The following is a 27,840-nucleotide window of genomic DNA, read 5'->3' as shown; positions in this document are numbered from 1 at the left end:
CTCAGCTTTGACAAAGCCTGAGTCCTCATTGTCTGTGAGAAAATCTCCTTATCTCTTGGTTGCCTTAGTCCCCTTGCTCCACCTAAGCTTGAAACAATGACAGGGTGGTGCCGCCCTGTGCTGGAAAGGGCGGGTTCCCTGGGTGATCAGGCCTAAGTAGGAATATGTAAAATCCTGTGAAACCTGCTTTGTTTAGAATGCTCTCAATTAACTGATAAGGGTCCAAGGAAGAAGTAAGTTTGTTCCTTAAAGTTTTTTACAGCCCTTTGACCCCGACTCAAAATATGCCCTCAGACTTCCTTGTTATCTATTGTTTGATCCTTACTTCCTGGCAGTGAGTAATGAGCTTCACCTGAATTCTTATGCAAATGAACCCAATAAAAAGCCTGCTAGTGCCTCCTCAGGGGGAACGAGGCACTCTCCCTTAGGAGCGCTCTCCCCTAGGGAGGGTGGCCATGGTGCTCCCCACTAGAGAGAGTGGCCATTTCGTTCCTATTTCCCCACAGGACCTGGTTGTCTCTGTGTATGTTTTTCTCATGTTTCGACAAGCCATCCACAGTGTTCCGTGGTCACTGCTGGTCGGTGGCCGCAACGAGCTCACAGGTTTTAAGACAGAAGTCCTAGTGAGGGAGGGTGGGGGCTGCCCCCGGCCCCTCCACCCCTTATATCCTGAGCAGGTGATGGCAGAGACTACACACAGGGGCTCTGCTCCAAGTGCGTGAGATTTAAGAGCAAGCACTTGGATTGAATTAAAGTAAGTGTTCTCAGCAGACTGGATGCCACTTTTTATTAAAGTTATAAACTTACCGGAGGCAGGACTGATTTAATACGCCTCTGCAGAATGAAGCTCGGGAAGGAAAGCATCTTGTGCTGAGTGACAACCATGTGTCAGTGCTGTGTCGTAGCCTGTGTTAGACCTGCCATCTCCTAATTCTTCCAGCCTCTCTGTGACCCAGGCATTATTAGTCTCGATTTATAAATTAAAAACAGAAGCTGGAGAAGATGAAACTGACAACTCCTTTCAAAATCTTTCTTACACTCCACAAAGTTAGTTAGAGTCTCAGATCATGCTTTACACACAGAAAAGTCTGATTTTATGGATTTGAGCCTTAATAAAAATAGTCCATGCCATATTTTATAATTTTTTGTTATAACAAGCTATATTTGAAGGCCTTTTAAAAGATATTCTAAAAATCTAAAGAAATATTTATGTTCATAAATGAGCATACCAAATACCAAACAAATACCAAAATTATTTTAAAAGGCAAAAACCATTTTACCTTTAAAAGTAGGAGGCAGTATGATACAGCAAAAAGAGCAATTCTGGGAGCTCAACCTTCCTCAACCTAGATTTTTGCACTAACTTTTCAGTTCACAGATACCTCAGAGGGTTACCTTAAGGTTCAGATAATGAATGGCAAAGAATTTAGTAACTGTGAAGCATTGAACTATATAGCTCGTAATGACAGCAAATGATAATCACAGAAACAGAAGTCCTAATATGGAGGATACTTGTTCACAACAAGCAAAACAAGTGATGTTTTCAGGCACCAAGGTGCTCTGAAGCCACATGTCTAAGGGTGTTTATTCTTCAACATGGAATCTTGGATTACGAACCTGAAAAATACAAGAGAGCTTCACACTCAAATTAAAATAGAAATCATAACATCTTTTTAATAAAATGGTATCAAAACCTCTGGCAAATAATCAAAACAACTATTACTGCACTCATGCAATGAAAATACTGCATTCCAATAAGATTACTTTAGCAAAATGCTCTCACCAATACACAGAGACTGCCCCAATCCAACTTGTGTTGTTTGGTGAACCGCTTCATAAGTCAGGGTACCAGACCTGGACACAATGCCTTAAAGAAAGAGAAGTCAGAAATATTAGATTGTGTTCATATGATAAGACTATCACAGGATAAACTAAATTACAAATACGAATACACATAAATCCATTCCAGGATTTGTCATCCAAATCAACAATATCATCGAATGATGAAATAAGAAAAAAAGGCTCACCCACATTTTGCAATGTATAATGCGCTCCCGAGTATAACACACACCCATGTTTTCATGCACATTATACACGGAATACACCCATCGTTGTGCCCACGGTATGTAATCATCATGCCCGTGTATAATGCCCATCCTTATTTCTCCCTCAAAAATTTGGGAAAGAAAAGTGTACATTATACACAGAAAAATATGATAAATTAAAGCAGGGAGCTTTTAAAAGTTACATATAAATGAAAGTACATTATTAGTTAGGGTTATTTTATGACCTATAAAAGCAGTGTAAGAAAGACCTAAATCACCTCTACTAAAAATCTGCAGAAAAGGGATAATAATATCCACATGAACTTGGTAGGTACAATCCTGCTTAGGGAGGCAGAACATACAGATTACACTTATACATACCCAAACCATTAAACCACCAAAACCTTCAGCCTGTAAAACCATTGTTAGTCGCATTTAATGAAGCTATCTATCTTTCCCACAACTATTTTTCTAATAATTTTTAAACAGTATATATAGGCTTTAAAGAAAACTGAGAAATAAGGTCACAAGTCCTTTGGGTTCAAGTCTACCACCTAATTTCCTCTATACAATGGGCCTACGTGAAAGGACATAATTTCACACCTGGACAAGGTGTGTTTGTGTAGGGGTGGGGCGGGCAGCAGCAGCTAGACATCTTCTTTTGTGGTTCAGTACACTTGGCTGAGCTATAGGAAAGGTAATTTATTTCATGCCACAATCTACATATAATGAGTGGATTCCTAGTTTTACGTATGTTAGGATGCATAAATGAATAACTTCAGTTGTTATATTACATAACAATACACTTTTAAGAGATTTTATTTATTTTTAGAGATATGGTAAGGGAGGGAGAAAGAGAGGGGGGGAAACAGTGATGTGTGAGAGAAACATCAGCTGCCTTTCGCCCGCTCCTAAGTGCGGACCTGGTCTGCAACCCAGGTATGTGCCCTGACCAGGAATCGAACAGGTGTCCTTTCAGTTCACAGGAGGTGTTCAATCCCTTGAGCTACAACAACAAAGGTGTTCTATAACAATACTTAAAAAAATAAAACAACAAACTTTATATGAACTAAATCAATGCATGAATTCTGAGGTGGTAAATAATTCCAGTGTGTCCATGGTTTGCTTTCATTAAACTTCTGCCATGGTGTACTTTTTAAGAACTTAGAAAATTCTTTTCTAACAATAATGACACCCTATCAGGGCAAGTACAATAGAATGCTTGTCAGACTGAGACAAAAACTATAACCATAAGCTACCTTAATTTTGCTATAGCATATTTACATTTTTCAAATTTTATGTTACTGTTGATGTATACTCATAGGCTGTGCATAAATACCCATCTTCTCACAATAAATCTGGATGCACATAACTTCAGATTCTCAGTACCAATCAGGCAAATTGAAAGGCGTGAGTATACATCTTTGTCAGTGCTCGATGGCGCCTTACAGACCACTGTCAGGCTGCTTTTCTGCATCAGTTCCACCACACAGCAAGAGCTATGTCACTCCCTGACAGCTGCTCATTTCATATGGAACTCTGTACCAGCTCCCCAGGCCAGCATCACCCCAACCTTCCTCTCCAGATTTGTTTCCCATTTTCCCTTACCCGAATAAAACTGATTTATTCCTCAATTATTCACATTTGTTCTCTGAAGTCATTCCTGTTCTCCTACTATCTGGTTCAGTAAGAGGTCACCCATGGTGCTCGAGATTCTGTGGTTGACTGGCTTTCTTCCTAGAATGTGACCTTCAGGGTATCAGTAAGCTAAATTACAAATACAAGTGCATATAAAATCCATTCCAGCCCTGGCTGGTGTGGCTAAATTACAAATACAAGTGCATATAAAATCCATTCCAGCCCTGGCTGGTGTGGCTCAGTGGCTTGAGCCCCAACCTGAGAACCAAAGGTCCTTGGTTTGATTCCCAGTCAGGGCACCTGCCTGTGTTGCAGGGCAGCCCATCAACGTTTCTCTCGCACACTGATATTGATGGTTCCCTCCCTCTCTTCCTCGCTTCCCCTCTCTCTAAAAATAAATAAATCTTTAAAAAATAAAAGATGATCTTAATAGATATTTCCAGAACTTTACATCCCAAAACAAGTCTCAGTAAATTTAACAAGACAGAAAATAAAATAAAATAAAATAAAATAAAATAAAATAAAATAAAATATCCATTCCATGATTTGTCATCCACTATTTTTCCCACCCCTGTGTTCTCTGCGTCAAACATAGTTCAAGCACAGGAGCTCAGTAAATATTTACTGAATGGGTCAAAACTAAAACCCCTTCAACGGAGTCTGACCTTCCCCTTCAGCAAAATCTAAATTCAACAGTTTTAAGACTATTCACTAACTGGATCCTAATTCATAATAAATGAGAGCCACTACCACCATTCCTCCTCTATCTCTTACCACTTTTTCCCCATTCTCAGAGCTTTCTGTCCACCTAGATCCTCTCTCCGTACCACAGTCCCTGCTCCGTGGAACCTTCTATGAATGCTGTTAGGGAGGTAATGCCTACGGACCTATCAATTGGTGCCTTTAGCTTTTAAACAAAGTAACCAGTAACTCAGTCATACATACTTGTGTGCAATTATCTAGCCTCCTTTCCACTCTGCTCCTCCCAGATTCTTGCAATACAATGACGTTCTAGTTGTCCACTCAATATCCTAGATCAGCAATTTTCAACTGCTGTGCAGCAAAAGGCACACTGGTGTGGCGTCAGAATTTTTAAAACATGCAATATTTGACTATTTAGTCAGGGGCACTGACCTCTCTTCCCTTAGATTATTAAATTAAAAAATGACAACAGTCAACATACTGATAGCCATCTGGTGTGAATGAATCAAAATTATACCTATTTTTTTTGTCAGATTGGCAAAAATACATATTTTCAGTGTGCCACATAATTTCAGTAATTGGTTTAGGAAAGGTTAAAATTCATTGCCTTAGATTATTGGGAAGAGCAACTATTTTATTCTACTCTTTTGAGGGATCATTATAACATCAGTGAAGAACAACACCAGGATATTGTTATTCTTTTAAGGGGCTTTCATAAAAATGATATGTAAATTATATAAATGCAAACCATACATACACTGAAGATGATGAAAATGATGATTTTAAGGTAGATTACTCTGCTATCCTTAAAGCGTATATAGTAATAGAGACTAATACTCTTTCATAAGGATAATCCTGCTTCTGAAAAGTAGAGGTGCTTTCCTCTCTTCTTCCTGCTAAGTGAAACTAAAAAGCTCAAGGAATACACAGCATGGGCCAAAAGTAGGTTTACAGGTTTACAAGGATGAAACAGAGTTTATCCTTGTATTATTTATTAATTATTGCATTATTTTCCACACAAACAATTGCAAACCTACTTCTGCCCCATCCTGCATATTAAACAAATGTAAGAAACCCCTGAAATATGGAGAGGAGGCAGAGTGGGTAGGTACCTTCAGACTCATGAAATGATACAGTAGTGAGTTCCCTGGGTTTTCTTGTCTCGTGTATCCCAAACACGAAGCTAAAAAAAAGCCAGCATCCCAGAAATATATGTTTTTAAAAAAAAGCGTCCCCCAAAAGCCTGCTCTCTGTGGAACCAAGAGGACAGCCTAGTAAAATAGGAAAACTTTTAGACAATAACCACTCCATGTCAGTTGAAGACGAGAAAAAATGTGCCTCCACCCCCATTCACAGGAGCAAAGGCCAAAAGGGAATGCTAGACGTTCACATTTACCAGGCTGTAATGGAGCACCCAACATGCCTGCCAAGAAGGTGAAAGGGAAGGCCCCACAGGCAGTCAGGACTTCATCTATGGAAGCTGGTAATGAGCCCTGCTCCACTGCCACAAGTCCAGTGGAAACCATGTGAGGAGCCTGTACATCCATCCTCATCTGGAGAAAGGAGGTACTTCTCCATCTCCTTGACAGAGTGGTATCAGAGGAGGCCCAGTGGAAAGCCAAGACTTGCACCATCGCCCGGCAATAAGAAGGCCACCCCCAATGAAGTGTCAGTGGAGGCCTAGTGAGGAGAACTATCATCCTTGATAAAAGGAGGAGCTCACCCACTCCAGTATCAACAGAGGCAACTGAAGAACTTGGACTTGTACCTCCCCCCACACTCCCTGCTGAAGCACTGTCAATAAAGTCAGCTAAAACAAAAGGTTTAAACAAGACCCAGAGTCTCATAACATAATCCCAAAATATCCAGGATTCAATAGAAAATCATTTGGCACATCAAGAACCAAGAAGCTAGCAAACTGATAGACAATCGATAGATGCTAATACCAAGATGAAGGGGACATTACAATTATCTGACAAAGATTTTAAAGAAGCAATGATAAAAATATTTTAAGCATTATGAGCATGCTTGAAACAAATGAGAGAAATGCTTTATCAAGGAAATACAAAGTCTGAGAAAAAAAACCCTATAAAAAGAAACCAAATAGAAATTTTAGAACTGAAGGATAAAATAACCAAAGTTAAAATCTCAGTGGATGATCTCAACAGCATAACGGAGAGAAAAGGAGAAAGAATCAGCAAAATGAGAAACAGAACAATGTAAATTACCCAATCTGAATGGCAGAAAAAAAACAGACTGGGGGGCGGGAATGAACAGAGCCTCAGGGACATATGAAACTATAACAAAAGATCTAATATTATAAGAGTCCTGGAAGTAAAGGAAAAAAGAACACAGGGCTGAAAAAGTACCTAAAGAAATGTCTAAAAAATTCAAAGTTTGGCATGAGACTTACTATATACTCAAGAAGGTGAGCAAACCCCAATCAGGATAAACCCAATGAAATTCACACCCAACTCTTCATAAATAAGCTTCAGAAAACCAAAACCAAACAAACAAAAATCTTGAGAGCAGCAACACCGTACCTACATGGAAAATACAATTCCAATGACATCAGTTTCTTATCAGAAACCATTCAGGCAAGAAGTGAGACACGATTTAAGTACTAAAAGAAAAAACAAGAAAAAAAAAATAAATCCTCCCTATACCCACTGAAACTATCCTTTAGGAATGAAGGCAAAATAAATATATTCTCAGATGAGGGGAAAGTAGAGAGTTTGTGGCCAAGAGATTTATCATGAAATAACTGCTAATGCAAGTTCTCTAACCAGAAAGGAAATGATAAAAACAGAAGCCTGGAATGAAGACCAGGAAGGAAGAACACAGTAATCTGAAGTGTGCATAAATAAAATATCGACTTTACTCTTGAGTTTTCTAAGAGGAAGAAATAAAACAGTCCCTATTTGCAGATATCATGATTGTCTACATAGAAAATGCAAACGAATCTACCAAGAAACTCCTATGAAATTCAGCAACAAAAATCAATTGTGTTTCCACAAATTAGCAACGAATACATAGACACCAAAATTAAAATACGATGAAATTTACAATTGCTTTTAAAAGAAAAGCAATATTAAGGTGTAGCTCTAACAAAACAGGTACAGTACTTGTATTCTAAAAACTACATAATGTTGATGAAAGAAATCAAAGGCAAGCTAAATAAACGGAGAAAAAATACTGTGTCCATGGATTCGAAGATACAACAGTAAAGATGTCTATTCTACCCAAACCGTCACGTAGATTTAACACAATTCCTATCAAAATCCCAACAAGAGCTTTTATTGATATAGACAAGATCATTCTAAAAATGACATGGAAAAGTAAAGAAACTAGAACAGCTAAAATAATTTGAAAAAAATTAAGTGGAAAGAATCAGTCTATCCAATTCCAAAACATTATTATATCTACGGTAACCAAGACTGGTGGTACTGATGTTCGATGGGCACATGAGTCACTGAACAGAAGAGAGAGCCTGGAAATAGACTGACACAAATACGTCAACTAATTCTTGACATAAATGCAAAAGCAATTCAATGGAAGAAATAATTTTTTCAACAAATGATGCTGGAGGAAGTGGACACCTACAGGCATTAAAGAGAAACTTTAAGTCTCACATCTCACAGAAAAATTAAGTGAATCATGAATTTAAATGTAAAAGTATAAAACTTTCAGGAAAAATACAAGGATCTTGCTACGCAAAGAGTTCTTAAGACTTGACATCCAAACCACACTTCACAAAAGAGAAAAATTAATAAATTAGACTTCATCAAAATTAACAATGTATGCTTTCTGAAAGATGATGGAATGATAAAAATATAAGCAACAGAGTGGGAGAAAGTATTTGCAAACCACATGTCCAAAATGTATTAGTATCCAGAACAAAGAATTCTCAAAACTTAATAGTGAAAAAGCAAATGATCCAATTAGAACATGGACCAAAAACAAAACAAACCCATGACACAATAAGCACATGAAGTATAAATTAAAACCACAATTGGATCTCACTGAACTTATCAGATGGCTAATATAAAAAATAAAAAATAGCAACACCACAAATTGTTTTGTTTCTTAAAAACAAACAAACATGTAACTATCACACTATCATACAAACCAGTAATTGCATTCCTGAGCATCCCAAAGAAATGAAAACTTATGTACATACAAAAACCAGTATACAAATGTTTATATGTTTACAGAAGCTTTATTTACAAAACTGGAAACCCAGATATCTTTCAAAAGGCAAATGGTTAAACAAATTATGGTAAATTATACAATGGAATACTACTCAGCAGTAAAAAGGAATGAACTACTGATACATTCAACAACCTGGATGAGTCTCCAGAGAATTATATTGAGTGTAAACAGCCAATCCCAAAAAACTACATAGCATATGATTCCTGAAATGTTAAAATTACATAAATGGCAAATAGATTTTAGTTGCCAAAAATCAAGAGAGGGGTGGGAGCAGGAAGGGGGTAGGTGCAGCTATACAAAGGCAACATGAGGGATCCCTGCGGTGATGAAAACATCCTTTATCTTGACTGTATCAATGTCAATATCCAGGTTGTGACCTTCTATTACAGTTTTTGCAAGATGTTACCACTGCAGGAAGCTGCAGAAAGGGTTCACTGAAATCTACCTATATTATTTCTTACAACTATATGTGAATTTATAAGTATCTAAATATAAAAAGTATAATTAAAATAAAATTTTAAAAAAGGATGGAAGGGTCAAGTGTGTCATGTAGTTGACAGTAAAAATAATGTCTATCATAACAGAAACAAAAAAAGGGTACAGTGAACTATCAAGTTGGAATCCAATCACTTCAATGATATTCAATTAGGTGACATATAGGGAACTGGTCCGCTTGGCAGTGGTGATGTAGCTTAGCCCTGGTTCGGAAAATAGACAGGTGCAAGGCAGCACACTGGAGCCATGCCCACAGATGGGCTTTCCCCTGGGGAACCAGGCCTGCATTGTACCTAGGCTGCTTTGAGGCTTGCTTTTTGCTAAAACTCCCTCACCCTGAACTGAGGCAGCAAATGTTTACTGCATATCTTTAAAGTAACTTCCTAAAGCCTGTGCTAAACCTCCCAAGGATGGAGTGTAACCAGTTCAACCACTTTTTCCCTTGCATTTACAACATTCTTTTCTTTGTTATCTGTAAGAAGTAATCAGCAACATCCTTTTCCTTCTTATCTGTAAAAATTAATCACCTAAAGTAAACCTGTACACAATGAATGAGGACGTTCCTTGAGGCAATGCTCCCAGAAAAGCAATAAAAGCCTGTCCGGGCAAGGGTCAGGGCACCCTCTCACAGTGACCATGCTGTCCCTTTTCTCCACAGGACTTCTACAGTGAGTGTGAATTTGTTCATGGCAGCCACAACACACGGACCCCGCTGGTCAGAGTCCACATCAGACATACACTTTTATTTACTCATTACCACAAACTGGAAAGTCACCATAATATTGTACTGCTATCGTAGTACATTAGGTACTCGTATGTCCCAAGAAATACTGACGGGACCAAAAATTCCTTCCTTTCCCTAAACTCTTAGCTTAACGATCTGAAGATCACAAGGCTTCGGAGGACATTAGCACTGGTATCAAAACAGAAATTGTCAGTGCATATAATCATATTTTCTTCTCCACACCTTCTCAAAAATCTTGTAGTATTACGTATTTTCTTTTAGGTGAATTTGTTTCAAAGTCCTTTTTCAAAGGAATTAAAGCAGTGTCCCAGAGGACTGCCTCATCAATGTGTTATAGCCATTCAGAGAACCAAGGTCTAAAGGGTTTATTCCCCTTAACTTCTCAGTGTTTGGTTTTTAGGTTTATGGGCACATAAGAAAGCAAGGTAGTGATCGGGCAGGTAGCTCAGCACAGGGCACTCCTTCCATGCTCACCTCTGTCCTACAGCCAAGCCACTCAAGGCAGACCAAAGAGCACAAAAAAGACTCAAGTATGGCAAGAGCACTAAATGGGTCAGGCACCCACTAGAGCTCAGATGGTTGATGGAATTCCTTTGGCAAGTCTCCTACTGGCATCAGTGCTGCCAGCTATAAGAGACATTCATAATAAAGAAAATGACTTTCAACCTAGTCCTGTAAACTACACAGCCAACACTCACTTACTATATTGAGTACATTTATTGACTATTATTAATAGTCATGGCCTATAGATAAATTACTGTAACCATCTATTATTGGGCAGAAACAGTATAACTCAGTGAGAGGTGTGAAGAGTAGAACAACAGGAATAATGGACTCTGAAATGTTAATTTGGTTATTACCTTGAGAACTAAATAAATAGCAATACGATTTTCCCAAAAAGTCTGTGATATCCAAGAGGGCAAAGTAATTATAGGACAAGACAAAGAAAAACTAACAATAAAAATACTCGCATATATCCAACAAAGAACTTATATCCAGAATTTTTACAGAGCCCCCAATAATCAACAACTAACATACAATCCAATTAAAAAAAAAGGTAAAAAACTTGAATGGGTAATTCACAAAAGATATAAATAGCCATAACCACAAGAAAAGGTGCTCTACATCATTATCATCAGGGGAATCAAAACCACAATGAGACACCATTTCACTCCCAGTAGAATGGCTAAAATTAAAGATTGACAATACCAAATAATTGTGAAGATGTGGAACAACTACAATGCTCAAACACTGACAGTAGGAAGGTAAAAATGAACAGCCACTTCGCAGAATTATTGTGCAATTTCTTAAAAAGTTTAACAAACTTCAACTCTATTACTTAGCAATTGCATTCCTAGGTATTTTACCCAAGAGAAATGAAAATGTGTCCACAAAAAGACCTGTACATTCACTGTACCCTTATTTATTATAATGGCTCAAACCTGGAAATAATGCAAATGTTCATCAATGAGAGAATGAACAAATTGTGATATAATTACAGAATATTACTGACACACCTAGGTAGGCCTAGGAGGAATGGAAAATCACCAGGTGGGAAAACTGTACCGTGGGAAACTGTAGCCTGGGAAAATGCTTGCCTGGGAAATGCCTGCTGACCTTACCCAGGACAAATAGATGCCTAAGATTGGAGGCTGGGGTCGGCCTATCCGGCATAACAGGATGCAGCTTTAACTTGAGCCTGACAAGATGTATCAAGAACAATGGGCAGCAGAAATGGCACCCAGCAAACAGCTCTAGCCAATCAGACTCTGACACCCCAACCAGTTACTGTTCATGGGTTTTTGTGCTTAAAAACCCTGCCCTAAGAACAACCAAGCGAGTCTTAACCTCCTTTGGTTGGCTCCCCAACCTCCCTTAGTTGGCTCCACTTTCCCCACTTTCCCCCATGAGTCTTAACCTCCATAGGATGGCTGTACTTTCTCCACTTTCCTCCCTTAGTCCCAATCTCCCTCAGTTGGCTCCTCTTTCCCTCTTATTCCCTGATAATAAACCCTATTACTTAGCTTGCTGTATCCATCTGGTTTCTTGAGCAACTCCGACCTAACAATTACTTAGCAATAAAATGAAATTAACTATTGATACATGCAAACACATGGAAGAATCCACAGCATCTGAGCAGGAAAAGAATCTTTGCCCCCAAAATATTTTCATGGACTCCACAGAATCCTTATGGCTTCTCAAATTCATTTGCTTTAGGATATCGAACTGATTCACTAAAAAACTTCCTTGACAATTGAAATGAATTCAACTTACGGTCACAAAAATTTGTTTTTGAGTTCTGAGCTTAGGGCAAAGAAATTTTTTTAATCTATGAAAACATACTCACCAATTCTTCCTTTTTTGTGAATGTGGCCAGGCATGATACCAATTTTACATTCTCCAGGCTGAAGGAAAGTAAATCATAGTTTCAGAAAAGTGAAAAAAAAATTCTCACTCCTAGGACACACATGCAAGTACACTGGACTGACCCAAAGGTAATCAGCCTCGTGAGAGGCTAAAGCCAGGCTTGTGTATACAAGTTTTTATACTCACATTGATGATTCCAGGGCAGTTTGGCCCAATCAGCCTTGTCTTTCCCTGGCGCAGTAGTTTGTGCTTGACCCGTACCATGTCCTGCTGTGGGATACCTTCAGTTATGCACACAACCAAGGGCACTTCCGCCTCCACAGCTTCATTAATGGCAGCAGCAGCAAAAGGAGGAGGGACATAAATGACAGAAGCTGTCGCTCCTGTCTGTTCTTTGGCCTGAAACATTAACCATGAAGCACTTTATTATTGGTTAAGTCATAAACACTGAAAAATGAATCCAACCCCACAATACTGCCAGGAGACATGGGATGTCTTCATGGCCTCCTCTTTACCCCCTTGGAATGCCACTGAACTTACAGGTTCTGTGACATCCCTCAGGTGATGGTATATCAGTGAACCTGAAAGCACAGCCTGATGTGCATTTGTGTCCCTTCATTCCAGTGGTCTTGTTTACTTTTGTGGTTTACAAAACACTGTATCACCTATTCACTCCCCAAACCCTATACCTCCTCAGGAGAAAAAGGACTATTGAGTCCCTGAGCCTTGGAACTAGACTCTCAAACATGTGTTTAAAAATATATTATACTTGATAAATATAACAGACAGAAAAAATGAAATGTTTTTTAGCTGATAATTTTTACTCTAAATGCATATTTATTAAAAATGAACTAAAATGCATAAGTATAAATGGCCACAGAATAAGAATGGGTGAAATAAGCATTAGGGTATACACTACATCATTCCTCACAATGCAAAACACTAAGACCATCAATTTGACCCTCCTTTTTCTCTCTGGACACAAGCCTGTGTTTGGTCTTTACATCCTCTACATATATATCAATACAGATGTAGCCCTCTTTCTACTTCCACATGTGGCCATGTCTCTTCTACTGTAATGGAAGCTCTGAAGATTATCATTGATCTCTGACTCTCCAAAAAGCAGCACCTATTCTGTGGGAGGCTCTATTCAGGTCTCATTTAAGACTTTCCCCACAATTCTGCATGCCTCGATGCTGAGGCCAAGAGATATTAAGTAACTTGCATGAGGTTACACAGCTAGGAAGTGGCAGAGCCCAGATTCAAACCTATGTCTGATTTCAAGTGTCTATTCTTTTCAGTTACAGCAGGCTACCTCCCTGCAAGTGTTCAAATGTAACTTAAGTCGTGCTATAATTCAAAAACTTTTGGAATGCTGTGCCATGGGATTTCACAATGGTTAATCCAAAACAACAGTACACAACAGACAGGTACAATTAGAAGGGGGCAGAAATAAAACACAGCGATTCTCCACATTCCCAGAAACTGAGAAGCTTTCTCTACTGCATCTCTAATAAAAAGAGGCATCTTGACGATGACAGAAGAACGAGGTCAAAGGATGCTGACAGATCATCCACTAATGATACCCGGGGTTAAAAATAATTTTTAAAAAGATTTTATTTATTTATTTTTAGAAAAGAGAAAGGAGGGAGTAAGAGGGGGAGAGAAACATCACTGTGTGGTTGCCTCTCGCACGCCCCCTACTAGGGGCCTGGCCTGCAACCCAGGCATATGACCTGACTGGGAATGGAACCAGCAACTCTTTGGTCCAAGGGACCGTGCTCAACCCACTGAGCCACAGCAGCCAAGGCTAAAAATAATTTTTTTTTAAAAAAGTCTGTTCAAGGTGGTAAAAGAGAAAGGGGAACATAAGAAATAAAAAGTAGGTTGGAACCAAAAGTCAGATCATAGGCATGTAGGTATTTTATGAAAATACATCCCACAGTTCTCTACCTCTTAAGGCTACAAATGTTGTCAGAAGCTGAACCATAACAATGGATAACAGATATCCATCCTACTCATTCAGAAAGCTCATTGTAAGAACTGAAAAAGTAAGAAATAAACAGTATCAGTCAAATAACTTACAGAATATTCCAAATAGCATATCTGTTTGTATCATGATGAATCATAAATGAATCACTTAGTAACAAAAACATTCTTTAAAAGAAAGCAAAAAAAGCTAATGACAAAGTCAAATCTACCCAGAGGAACTATGAAAGCAGCTCCTCTCTATATTCTGTGATCATAAAAGCAGCCATGATATACTTTAAGGGGAGAAAAAACAAAACAACTAAAGCAAAAAGACTTTAAATGATCCTTTATAGACCATATGATTTTTAACTTTTTTTAACTCTTTAAAATACAATACACTTAAAGCACTGTATCACCTATTCACTCCCCAAGACCCTATACCTCCTCAGGAGAAAAAAAGGGTGTACCACATAGTACACCCTATTTTCAAATTTAAAGTAAAATAAAAAGTTAAAATTTGAATATTTGTATTTTTCTACATCTTAGGACTCAGAGTATAAATTAACTTCAATTTGAATTTAGCATTCTGAAAAGAGATTGTCTATAACTCTATACTTTAATGCAAAACTGCTCTGACTGGTGTGGTTCAGTGGATTTAGTGCCGACCTACAAACCAAAGGGTCACCAGTTCAATTCTCGGTCTGGGCCCATGTTTGGGTTGTGGGCCAGGTCCCCAGTATGGGGCATGTGAGAGGCAACCACACATTGATGTTTCTCTCCTTCTCTTTCTCCTTACCTTCCTTCTCTCTAAAAATAAATAAATAAAATCTTTTAAAAAAATAAAAGAAAATAATTTAAAAATGTAATACTTTAAAACATGCCCTAAAAGAAAGGGGAGAGCAGTATATATATTTTTTTCATTAGTACATCACTCCAAAGTACTGTTTATTTCCTAGATATTTTTAATTAAATAGTCAAGAATTTGTACTACTATTTCCTTTAAAATATTTTTTTTGCATGCATTCATGTTAAGCATAGAAAGAAATCACACAGGGCTTAAATTAACTCTCTACAAAGGCAAAAATGAGATGTGCAAAACACTATAAAATTTAACTTTGCATACATTTATATCATCTGAATTTGTATAATAAGCACATACTCATTTTATAACAAAGAATTAAAGTTTAAAAATCATTTTTAAAATATTAAGAAATCAACAATTTGGGGAAAAGGAACTCTGTGATTTGTCAATCTGACTCAACAGCTCGGCTTTTTCACACAGGAACACCACACTACTACTTCCTCTGAGCCAGGCTAAGCCTGCCACTTATCGATTGGACCCTTAACCTCTCTGCACCAGTGATACCTTTGTCTTTAAAATGGAGGTGATAACAGCACCAACCTCAGAGGGCTGTGGTGAGGCCAAATGAGGCAGTGTACACGAAGCACCCAGCTCAGTGCCCGGCAAAAAGCCCATGCTCAGTGTTAGGTGGCGAATGCTGACATGCACACTACTAACATCTAGGAAGAAGACGGGAGAAAGGGAGACAAGCCAGAGAAGAGCCAAGCCACAGCTCTTCTTCCCCGAAGAGCTTACGTATGCCTATAAACAAAAGTGACATAAGCCATGGAGAAAACATCCTCAGCATAGGTAACTGAAGTGACCCCACTGCTTTTTACTGTGAACTAAATTTCTCTAGGTTACTGGATTTTAAAATGGCAAGTAACTCTCTCAAAAGGGGCACAATTAAGATCTTTATCCAAAGTATGCTCATTGTCCCCTGCTTTTCTTTTCCTGCCACACACAGGGACATTACTTACCTCCTTTACAGTATTAAAGACTGGTAAGCCCAGGTGCATCTGGCCTCCTTTTCCTGGAGTGGTTCCTCCAACGAGTTTGGTGCCATATTCCAAGGCCTGCTGGCTGTGAAAGGTGCCCTGCGGGAAAAAAGCATAAAACTCATGAGAAAAGACAGGCTGAGAAACCTAAAGGCAATCTTCAGCAAGTTGGACAAGGAAAACAAACAAGTGAACTACTTCTTACAGTGTAACAGTAACATATATCCAGCATTCTCATCAACTTACTGAACGTAGCTTTAAACCATGAAGCCAAACAGGCCTCCGCAGAGCCGAAAGCTGTGGCTGAGGATCAGACACACCCTTGTATTGACTTAACACCTCTTTTTCACTGCTGTTCCTTCGGCTCCTGATACCTCACATTCCTCTTTACTCAACTTAAAATCCACGGTCAATCATTATAATCACACAGCAATCTTGGCTCTCTCTCACTTCAACTTATACATCTGGCAGAGTCACAACCTTAATTAAATCCAATTCTCTAAGATGGCACATTTGCAGCCAAACAGTAGCTGAAGAAAAAAAAAAACTGTACTAACTGATCTCACTTTAAATTAATGATCACTAACTAACCTTAAGTGAGCCTTTTAAGCCGTACAAACAACATCCTGTATTACCCTCTCGTTTCTCCACCTCGGCACTACTGACATTTTAGACACATTCATTCTGTTATGGGAGATTGTCCTCTGCTTTGTGTAATGTTTAGCAGCACCTCTGGCTTCTCAGTAGATGCCAGCGCCACACCCTTTTCCCCTCCAGTTGTAACAACCGAAAATGTCTCCAGGGACTGAACAACTCTTTTCACTAGGCCTCTGGGGCTCCACCTCCCTTCTCTTTCTCTCTCTCCTTAGACATCTCTTTTTCATCTAGATGTGTGCCCTTGTGATCTCATCCCTTATCGTGACAATAAATATCCCTATGGGGATCCTCCATACACACACACAGACACAGACACAGCCCAGACCTTTGCCTTCAATCCCATACACACATGCCCACTGCCTGTCTAGTATCTCCACTAGGCAACTAGTAGGCATCTTAAACTTAAAGTGCCCGACACTGAGTTCCTGATCACTCCCCTCAACAGGCTACACATGTGAATTAGTAACAACTCCACTCACAACAGGTGTTCAGACCAAAAACACTGAAGTCACCCTTGATATTTCTCTTTCCCTTACTTATATCTCACATCAGATACATCAGTAAATCTTATTGCCCTACCTTCTAAATAAAACTGACATCTCCCCCTTTCTATGGCTTCTGCCTTGGCCTAAGCCACCATCAACTCTTGACAGAATATTGCCCTTGCTCCCTTTCAATCCATTCTCAACAGAGCAGCCAGTGTTCCTGTTAAAGCATAAGGAAGACCATGTCACTCCTCTACTCAAACCTTCCAGTGGTTTCCAACTCCTTCACAGTAAAAGCCAAACTCCTTACACTGCCCTGCAAGTCAGTATCCGAGCAGCCCTTCTCTGAACCCTTACCTGTCTGGCCTCATTCACTGCTCTCCCATTTCACGCCAGTCACAGTGGCCTTGACCTCCACTCAGAGTACCATGCCCTCCTCCCCACCAATAATACACTGCTCCTACGTATCCACGTGGTTCACTCCCAAATCTCATTTAGAGCTTGACTCAGAGATCAGGCTTCCACTGACCACACGAGATAAAGTCCTGCCTTCCCCATCCCCACCACCAAGACTCCACAAACTTACACACAGTCCCCCTTTCTCTGGTTTATTTTTCCCATAGCATTTATACCTCCTAACGTATCACATAACTTCTTCACTGATTTTGTTGATGTATTTCTCTCCTTGGCAACTAAAATGTAAATTCCACGAAGGCAGTGATTTCTGTCTATTTTGCTCACTGCCAGATGGCACCTAAATCAACACATTCTATATAGTAGGCTCTCAACAAGTACTTACTGAAAATTTTATGGATCTATGCTGACCCAACTACTTAAATTCTACTAAAGACATAAGAAATAGGCCTCTGGAGGGACTCAAAAGTTTCCTAATTCAACTTCTCCACTTTTCAAACTAGGAAACTGGCTTGTCCAAGGTCAGTGACGGAATTTTGGAAAGAAAAACAGCCCTCTCTTTCAAGCAGTGCTATTCAAAGTATATAGACTTGCTGGTCTGCAGTGACATAGACACACACACACACGCAAAAGAAAATATAAGATGGGAAATATAAGATGTAGCCAACGTGCTGCTAACTAGCCTATCTCAGATCCCATGAGCCTCTCGGGGTCGAGCATTTCCCCACACTGAAAGCCGATCCGTGTTCAACTGTATTTTTTGTTTGTTTGCTTGTTTTTTGTACAAGGCCTAAACACAAGCCATGTGCTTTACCTAGTGCTTAATTAAGAAAATCGTGATCTGTTCCAATGCTGGAGGAAAACCAGTGGTGTTATACCTGCTGCAGAAGAATATGTGGGTTTACAACATAATAAAACCCTCAGGAGGAATTTTCAAGGTAAGTTCAAACACAATTTCCATTTTACAGGCTAAGTATAGTAACTGACTTGCTCCTAAGGCACAACTCCATTGTGATACTCTATTACTTTTCTGCCACCATCATGTATTATAATTTTTGTTATATTAAAAAAATAGAAAATTATTAAAACATTTTTTTCATCTCTAGTACATGTCTTTTTTAAAAACCACGAAACACATACCTGCTTACCAGTGAAACCCTGGCAAATAACCTTTGTATTTTTATCAATATAGAGGTGTTTCCGGGAAGCTGTATAGGAACAATGCCGAATTCCATTCTGTTGCACTGAAAAGTAAAGCAATATGACACATTATAATTTTTCCAAACTTCTGGCCCATCCATTGAACTTGATACAAAAAAAACTTCTAAAGCAGAAGCTATCTTGCAATCACGGCAACTATAAATGTCACTTTTTAAATGAGTCACATTGACTACAGAAATAGATTCGAGAGGGGAAAAAAAAAAACAAAACACCTGTTCTATTTTCCAGGATCCCCTTTACTGAGAACAACAATCTTGAAGCTTTGTCTGAGCTCACAGAGAAAAGCTCAAGTTTATAATCTTCATTCCCCAAAAGGAAGTTGGGACTGAAAAACAAATGGCTCAAACTAAACCCAAGGACTGAAAACCAGGTATCTCTCCTACTACTACTGTTTCCTAAACAGCCACATGCCTTCCCCAGGGGACCCAACCTTTTTAAGCCCAAGATCTATAAACAACAAGTAAAAGAGAAAAAGGTCGTCAAAACTAGTAAGAACTCTACAAATCATTCCCCAACAATAATACTAACATTAACTGTTGACATTAAGTATTAACATTAAATGTTAAGTTTCAGAATAAAATTTACCTAAAATATAACCAAGATTATGTCATAGAACATAATTTATCTAAAGTAATCCAAAATTAATTTGATCTCTTCTGATATAAGACTTAAGACTTTACACATAAAAGAAATAGGGAAAATAAAATAAATAGGAAAAGCAGATGTGGGAGAAACATTCAAAAAAAGAAAAGTTATTTTCATCAACCTATCTCAACATAAACTGAGAAATCTAAATAGTTACTAAAGCCAGCTCCCCATATCTCAAAAATCAGTAGAAAATAGAGAACAGATGAAGTAAAACTGTGGGCTGCTTCTAACTACCTTTGTTTCGAGCCCCAAACTGCTGTCTCTGCAGTCCATGCCCGGTCCTTTCAAAGTGCTAGACTGTCCACTTACAACTGAGGTAGCCCAGAAAAGCTAGCCCTGGAAAAGAACATCTTGTCACTTGTTTGTCCATGTTCCACTCCACACTTTTCACCTTGAATCGCTGCCTCATGCTCTCCTAAATCCTTGGACCTTAGGTTTTATAAACGATCTGCATCTGGCCCTCTGAGTCACCTCCAACTCACACACCGGGCATGGCTTCTAATAACTCTGAATGTTGTAGTCACCTCTACCTGCAGGAAAGAGGCCCACATCTCACCCTTATCAAGAAGACTTATCAGGAGAGGAGTCTTCTGTATGCACAAGAACTGCTGGATGACAAACAACTGCATTCTTCGACTAGACTGTGCTGAACAAAGGGCCGTAAGGGAGCACTGAGGGTCAAGTCCTGGCACACTGGGCACAGCTAAGCATCTGAGCCTGGGCCAGTGGACACTCCAACAGGAATTTGTGACCTAAGAGCCCACCCCACCCAGTGCGGTCACTTAAGGCCCATTCTTGTCCTTAGCTGCCGGTTTTCCAGCTGGATACCCACAATACTTATGGAAGAGCTGTACCCTTTCCTCCCCAGCTGCTATTCCCTGTAGAATCTGCTCCACCAGCCCCATCCCCTTTTCCTGGAATCTCCAATAACAACAGTCTGTCTACAGGGAGTTTTCAGAGAGGAGAGCAGATTTCATTCTACTGTGAGGGGAAAGAGGGATAAAGAAGGTAGGGTTAAGGAATGGATCCCTCATTGGGGCTACCTCCAAACTGAGCCCTAGGCTACCAGCAGTTCATCCCTAAAACCTGATGCCTGACCTCCCAACTCCTAAAAAAAAACGGTTTGTGTTCCTGGCCATGGGTAATCTCTCAAGAACTAAAAACTCCCTTCACCTCTGCCCTAGTCCCGGCCCCCGCAACCAAGCTTGGCCCCATACCATCCAAACTAACACCTACACCTGCATTGCAGAGAGAAACCAGCCAGGTCCTAGATAAGGAATCACGGACCATCACTTCCCTCCCTTTTTGGAATGCTGCTCTGGAACGTGTAGGTCAACTGAAAGAGATGTTGGCAATCAAAATGGCCTCTGAACCCCAGAGAAAAACCTTATGGCGCCCCCAGCTAGCCATGATGGTATTCTGTAAGCACCACAATGCTCTTTTAATCACTGACACTCACCGCACACCAGAGGATGAACCTGCCCTGGTCCTTTACACCAAGCATACTCTCCCAGCTGCCAGGGCTTGAAGAGGACCTGCAGGCCAGCTATGCATTATAATTCCCTCAAAGTACTTTTTGCCTTCTCTTACAGCTTCAAGTGACACATCCTCCAGCTAGGACCAACCCTCAGGCTCCCACCGCTCCACGCCACCATGATACATGCAACAACTGGTGGGTATATTTAAGGTAATACTGTTACTAAATCGGTGGTCTTACCACTGTTTACATTATAGAATTAAGGAAATTCTTTCTCTTTTACAATTAGTTTGTATTCAGATTAAAACAATGCAAACCATGCATACATTCCAAATAAAATTCACCAAATTTTAAGTCACCTATTTCTTCCCCACTTGATGCAATCCCAGGCCCAGAATCACAGGCTGGAGGCCTCCCATGAGAGCAGTCTCTCCTCATCGCCACCTCCACACCTCTTCACCTTCCCTCCCGCCTCTCCACCACCCTCTCTAACTTGGACTGGTATAGAGTGCAAACTACTAGTTGCTATAAACATTAAATGTGTCAGACTGGCTCTTTGCATTTTCTTTGCAAAATCAATCCCTACTTGATTTCTTTTCAACCCAAATTATCGATCAGTATCTTAAATTATGAAAAAAAACTTATTCTACTTCTGCTGAAGAATTCGAAGAAATTTACTATAGAAATCTTCAACTATCTGTCCAATCCTTGAAGAGGTTCAATCATAGGTTGGTTTTAAACACAAACCTGAGCTCTGTGTCAAAACCAGGAAATAACTAGAGTAAAGCTATTGCCTCAAGTTAAATTTAGAACACAGGGCATACATTAGTGGCCAAACCATCTTGCAAATAGTTCCCACTTTTCAACTAGAGAGTTAATGTACTCAATTTGCTGAGAATGTCACTTGCATTAATTAATATATGTTCATTTAAATAAAACACTGCACAGGGAGGAATCCTTGAACTACACATTACACTCATGACTTGTAAATACAAAGGGGGTGAGGGGGTTGTAGGGGACCTGGGACTAGGAAAAATTGAACCTGCAAATATTTCCTTGTGGCATATAATACTTATGCCACACACTGTATGATGGGTACAAACATTTTGCTACCTTCTTTACTGCATTATTCTAAGTAAAATTAAAGTTATTTCTAGATTATTTCAAGTATCACCCGAGTATTTTCAGAAGTTTTAACTGTAAATCCCCGAGTGTAAGGACCACGTGCTGTGTACCAGTGCCACCCGCAGGCCATGGCATGGTGCCCTACAGAGCAGGCACACAGAAACTGCGTGAGTTCAGCACCAGCGGCAAGGTCTGTAAAAGAAACTTATATCAAGCAAAACGTCCGAAGTTCCACCTCTTTTTGTATGATTTGGGAAATGTCAGTCCCACACTCCCACTCATCATGACAGGAGCGGGGATACATCTATTGTTGTATATGCAAAGATCCCAGGTTTTCCTAAGATCTGTAGATTGCATGTCCAGTCCTAAATGCTATCAGCTAGATCCAGTACAAACTCCATGCTAACTTTTTTTTTTTTTTTAACAAATGAAATCCAGAAGCCGTAATGTAATACAAGTGGACTGTTTCACTACTGGAGAACAGAAAGAGCTTAGAACAAAACATACCACAGGCAAGTTATGACAGTGACAGACCACTAACAAGAGAGACAACTGATGGCAGAAAAATGGTAAATCAAATATGAGGAGGCACCTGACTTTACTAATATTAAGAAAATGAGCGTTTTAAACTAAGCATCACAGCAGCAGGAAGGCCTGTGGCTGGGCACCAGGAAAAATTTCCCAGTGTTGAAGACTGTAGCTGCCAGCCACACCTTGGGCCACCTAAAGGGGATGTGGCAGAGTCTCATTCTCTTCAGGTTCTCAGATATTGGCCACCCTAACTTTGGGACTGAGTCCCAGGAGTAGCTGAGAACACAGTCCCAGAAATCAGACAGGCCTGGGCCTAAGTGTAAGCTCAGCTGTTCACCAGCCACGTGTCCTGGGGGGAAGGTCTTTTGATCTCCCTCAGCCTCAGTCTTCCCATCTGTAAATGGAGTAACAGCTGCCCACGAGGTTGCTGTGATGTTGATATGAGATGATGCCTATAATTGGGTAGGAAAATGCCTGGTATATGCTCCCAATATTGGGTTCACATCCTGTGTGAGCACAAAGGTAAATCAGCTCCTAAAAAGAGAGCACATATAATTCACATTTTAAAGTAAATCCAACCAGAATGTTTTAATGCATGTCTTCATGTATACCTTATACATGTTTATGTGTAAATATACTAATCCATGCCTATATATAATGTATGTATGCACAGACACATGTAAATCTTTAACATATGAAACATTTTGAAAGTGGCAGTTGCACTGTAAAAATAGGGATAATACTATGTACCTCATGGGCAATTTGAGAATTAAATGAGTTTGTAATATATAGAGCATATAAAATAATGCCTAGGCTAGAACAGGTGCTATTTCACTATTAGCTACTTATTATCATTATTATTACTGATGCAGAATGAGAAGACCAGACTGCTCTGAGGTGTTCATTGCTCTAAGCTATCTGCCTGGTACTAGGACTTCAGGGCAGAACAAGATGGACTCAGGCCCTAAGCTAAGAATCAAAAGTGCAAAATGTAACACAGGCTATGAAGGAAAGGGACTGAGAAATCTAAGAAGGACATATTTGCAGCAAGAGTGATAAATTTGTATCAGTCAGCCACATGCTGAGTCCTCTTCCACCTGGAGAGCAACCACATCATTTATAAAGTGGCAGCAGGACTAATGAAGCTATGGCCAAAGAGCCTGAATATGACTCAAACCACAGTAGCACATTCCTGACCAACAGTCTGAGATGCTGCTCATGAACACACTCCTCCCCAAACTCCCCTCTCAAACTGCATCCTTGTCACTCATTTATTCATGCTTGTACTCATGAATCTAACAAATGTACTTCTACTAATAAATTATGCATATATTAATATATTGTGCATAATAACAAATGTACTTCTATTAATGTATTATACATATATCAATATATTGTACATATTAATAATATATATTATACACACATAATAGTAGCACACAAACATACACTTATTAAGATTATGTATATGGAATATACATAATATAATGCTTATTATGTTCCCTACCTATTGAACCTTAAAACACAGTGGAGTAGCTCAGCAGCCACTTACTCCCAAACCCAACCCCAGGCAATCCACTACTTAAACATAAAAGTATTTTTTAGTTCAGTATTTGCTTACAAATCAAGCTTAGCTGTAAGTACCTTATCTCATCAAATCTAAAACACTGATTTTAAGAAAAACTATTATGTACTGGGAAGAAAGAAAAATGCTGCCAATTTATTGTAAGAAAGCATCAATAACAAGATACATCCTAATTTCAGAAATGTTATGTTTTAGGAAAAAAAGTGAGTCTATAGCAACAAAATGCCTGTCCTTTGGTGAGATGAACTTGTTCCCTATTCTCAGAAATTATTTTGAACATCCCCAATTATGCTTCTATGGAGGAACAACTTTGATGTGAGAAAATCAAATCACTTTTTCCTCCCTACATTGGTGCATTTAGATCAAGGCCATCTTATAGTTCTGAAATATTAAGACGTGGTTCTTAGATGCAATGGCAATAGATACTAGTATCAGAAACATCACTGTTGAGGGTCCTCTTTTCCCAACCACACCTCCAAATGTTTGCCCAATTCCAAAAACAGGCCCACACAATTTGGCAAACTCATGGAAAAGGCAGGTGGAACCTTTGAGCAAGGTAATCAGTCACCTTCTCGAGAAACCACTGGGACTGCCAAAAAAAAAAACATCGGAGCTTCAAAAAAGGAGGCGTATAGCATCACAGAGCATGTATTAGAGGAAAGGACACTGCGGAGTCAGAAGACCTGCACTCTAGTACCTATTCTGACACTGGCTTGGAAACATACTGGGCTTATTTCCTCATTTACCAAACAAAGGTACAGAATTATAAGGTTCACTCTTCCTCCCAATTTCTTCTAGAAGATCCAACTTATAGGAGCTCCTGGGCTTATGTTTAAAATGACACGGATTGCTTTATGCTTCTTGAAAAACTTTACTCAACTTTAAAGGTGCCTATAAAAACAAGCTTTCTCCTGAAAAGCCTCCTTTTCATTTTACTTTCTCTCCCACTTTAACTGGATTATCTACCATTTTTTAAAACCTATAAAACTGAGTTTTTTCACTCAGAAATTTCTAAACATTCCAGGCTCACTCCAACAGAGTTCTGTAAGGCATATGCAAGTGTTTGCAATTTATTTCCTAACTCAAATAAATACTGCAACACTTATGACCTGCAACACAAAATGTACCATCAAATAAATCTTAAGAGAATGGAGGGAATAAACCACCCCACCACACCCCCAGCATTTCTGGCTTTATTAGTAACTTCAGAGCCTAATTTGTAAATATCTTTATAAAAAGTTTGCAAGGTGGTATTGTTGTGGGTGCTGTTTTTCAAGCAGGAGGAAAAACGGAATTAGAAATGTGACATGAGAAAGATCTGGAGGATTTAGTGCTTTTCATACATCAAAAACTGTAGTCTGTAACTACTCTAACACAGGAGATAATTTGGTCTCCATCTGAGACCTCTCAGACCCTTAATTAACAGGTTGATCACATGACTAGGATAACTGAAGAGGGCCCCAGCAACAGAAAGTTAAAGTAGATAATCTCTTAAAACCTCATGATCCTGAGAGTCTAGGAAAAAAGAACTTTCAGTTCTGTGAAAGGACTGCTCATTGTTAAGGGTGGATTAATGACCCTGATCTTTCAGACATTCTCCCTTTCTTCTCTAGACTCTCCTGCAACTAAGACATGCACACAAGCTAAGATTTTTTCAGAAACTCAGAGGAGCAAAGACCCCATGAGAAAGACATGGGTATAACTAATGCCTTTCTTCCTTCTGCCCACAACACCTTCAAATGCCCTTTAAATTATACAATAAGAATCTCCAGAAAACTTGGCCAAAGAAATCCAACTTTTTCCTCCTTACCAACAGTATTCCAGACTTTGTCCTCAAGTAATCCAATAACTAAGTGTAGCTATTGAGCACACATCCATTGCTAGACACTTTTAGAATATAACCTTCTCGAGACATGAATTGTCTCATCCAATATGCAGTTTTAGCAGAATTAAGAGCAACGCAGAAGGAAGAGAACTAATGTTAGTGTCTATGTCATATCAGGTACTTTATATAAATTGTTTCATTCGTTCGGCACAATGAACACAGATCATCTATTATGTCATCATTGCTAGAATGCACATTTTTTCACTTTTGGCATGTCTTAAATCAGGATGCACTTGACAACCAATGGTGGGCCACAATTTTAATTAGCAATCATTTTCCACTGTTAATGACAGACAAAACAATGGTGCATATTACAAACGATGATGCCTCAAATTCATTAAAATATGGTATTATTTTCATGGGCTTTGAAACAGAAACTGAGAAATAGAAACGCCCAGGGTTATTACACAGACTGTAAGGGACTGGCCAGACTTCAAACCCTGATGTCTGTCTGATTCCAAAGTCTCTTCCTACACAACCTACCTAAAAACAGAGACTTTGAACACGGCAAGAATTTTCAACAGTCAGCGTTATTCAATGACTAGAAACCTTGGGTATTAAGTTTTCAGGAACTGAGGGTTCACACCACCTGGCGCGAGCATTGCAAATAAGTTGGTTAACGTCCCGGCCAACCCTAAGCTTCTAGAAGTCTTCTAGGCTTTGCTGACTCTGGTTACAGAACCTACTTCTCTTTGCTAGTCCTACAACGTACATTAAAGATAGCTGGAAATGTACGACGCTTCTACACATGCAACAACCTTATTACCCACCCCCGTTAGTAATAAGTAATATAGGAGGTAGGTACTAAGACATACCTCCCTCCCATACCTCTAACTCCAGACGCTCACCCTCTCGGCTGGGCTCATTCTGAACCACCTCACGTCTCACTCCTAAGTAGGCCAGTCTGGATGCTGCCCCCATCCCGCCACTCACCACTGCTGACATGGCAAGAGCAAGCCACCAGGTCTGCCTGGCTCTCAATTCCGAAATCTGTCTCAGCCACTCTACTTCTCCAGCTGCCAGCAGCCTAAGTCACGCCTCCACCCCACACACGTCCAGCAAAGTTCCCTGGACCCCAGAGGGTCCCCGATTTGGGGCCAGATTCTCGCAGCTCCCGGCCCCGCCAAGGTCCCGCCCCGGGGAGGCCAGCCCTGGCCTGCAAGAGGACAGTGGGGCCGGCGAGGCCAGGAGCTCGCAGAGTCTGGAGCAGAGAGTCCCCGCCTGACTCACAGAGGAAGGAGCGCGACAGAAGGCGGGCGGCGGTGAGGCCACTGCTACCAGAGGCCATGGTTGGGGTAGCAGCGGCAACGGCAAGGGCTGCGGTCATCCACCAATGACACTCCCAGGCCCCCGGGGACCTGTCAGAGGCCAAGGCCTGAGGAGGAAGCGGGTGGCCAGAGCAGTCGCCTGAATTTCCTTCCGCAAAGACCTCTTCAACCAAACACTGGGAATCGCAGGTGGAGAAGAAAACAGATGTTTTAACACAAAAGGGGACAAAAACTTCGCTCTCCGCCGGAAATGTGGGTTTCAGCTAATATTAATTACAACGGCAGCTTAGTAAAAACCCTACGCGAGGCTGGTCACCGCGTGGCACTGTGGGAAATGTAGTCTTTTGAGGGCCGAGACTCAGTAGTTTAAGCGGGGCGGGGCGAGCTGCGGGGAAGGCAGGCTGGAAAGGAAGTCAAACTCCGGAGTTGAGGTGACGAAAGCCATGAGACACGGTGCGAAGAGCAGTAGAGAACTTCACGTGGCCCTTGGCCAATCTGCATCTCATTTTCTTCGTCTGGCATATGGAAAG

General features: G+C 40.0%; 1 protein-coding gene across 1 annotated transcript in view; it reads right to left on the bottom strand.

Annotated features, from left to right (window-relative positions):
• The window catches only part of SUCLG1 (succinate-CoA ligase GDP/ADP-forming subunit alpha), a 36,019-nt gene extending 8,598 nt beyond the window's left edge, over positions 1-27,421 (bottom strand). The window contains exons 1-6 of the mRNA XM_045827719.1: positions 27,273-27,421; positions 18,711-18,814; positions 15,997-16,113; positions 12,391-12,603; positions 12,185-12,242; positions 1,784-1,867 (exon numbers count right to left, since the gene is read on the bottom strand). Of these exons, the coding sequence (XP_045683675.1) occupies positions 1,784-1,867; positions 12,185-12,242; positions 12,391-12,603; positions 15,997-16,113; positions 18,711-18,814; positions 27,273-27,369 (673 nt within the window). The 5' untranslated portion in view covers positions 27,370-27,421. The remainder of the gene's footprint in view (positions 1-1,783; positions 1,868-12,184; positions 12,243-12,390; positions 12,604-15,996; positions 16,114-18,710; positions 18,815-27,272) is intronic.
• Between the last annotated feature and the right edge of the window lie 419 nt (positions 27,422-27,840).

The sequence above is a fragment of the Phyllostomus hastatus genome, unplaced genomic scaffold, assembly GCF_019186645.2.
Source record: "Phyllostomus hastatus isolate PE091 unplaced genomic scaffold, TTU_PhHast_1.1 phas_scaffold_78, whole genome shotgun sequence".
NCBI classification, from domain to species: domain Eukaryota; kingdom Metazoa; phylum Chordata; class Mammalia; order Chiroptera; family Phyllostomidae; genus Phyllostomus; species Phyllostomus hastatus.
Note: the sequence above shows the minus strand (reverse complement) of the source record. Positions and strands in the feature narration are given on the sequence as shown.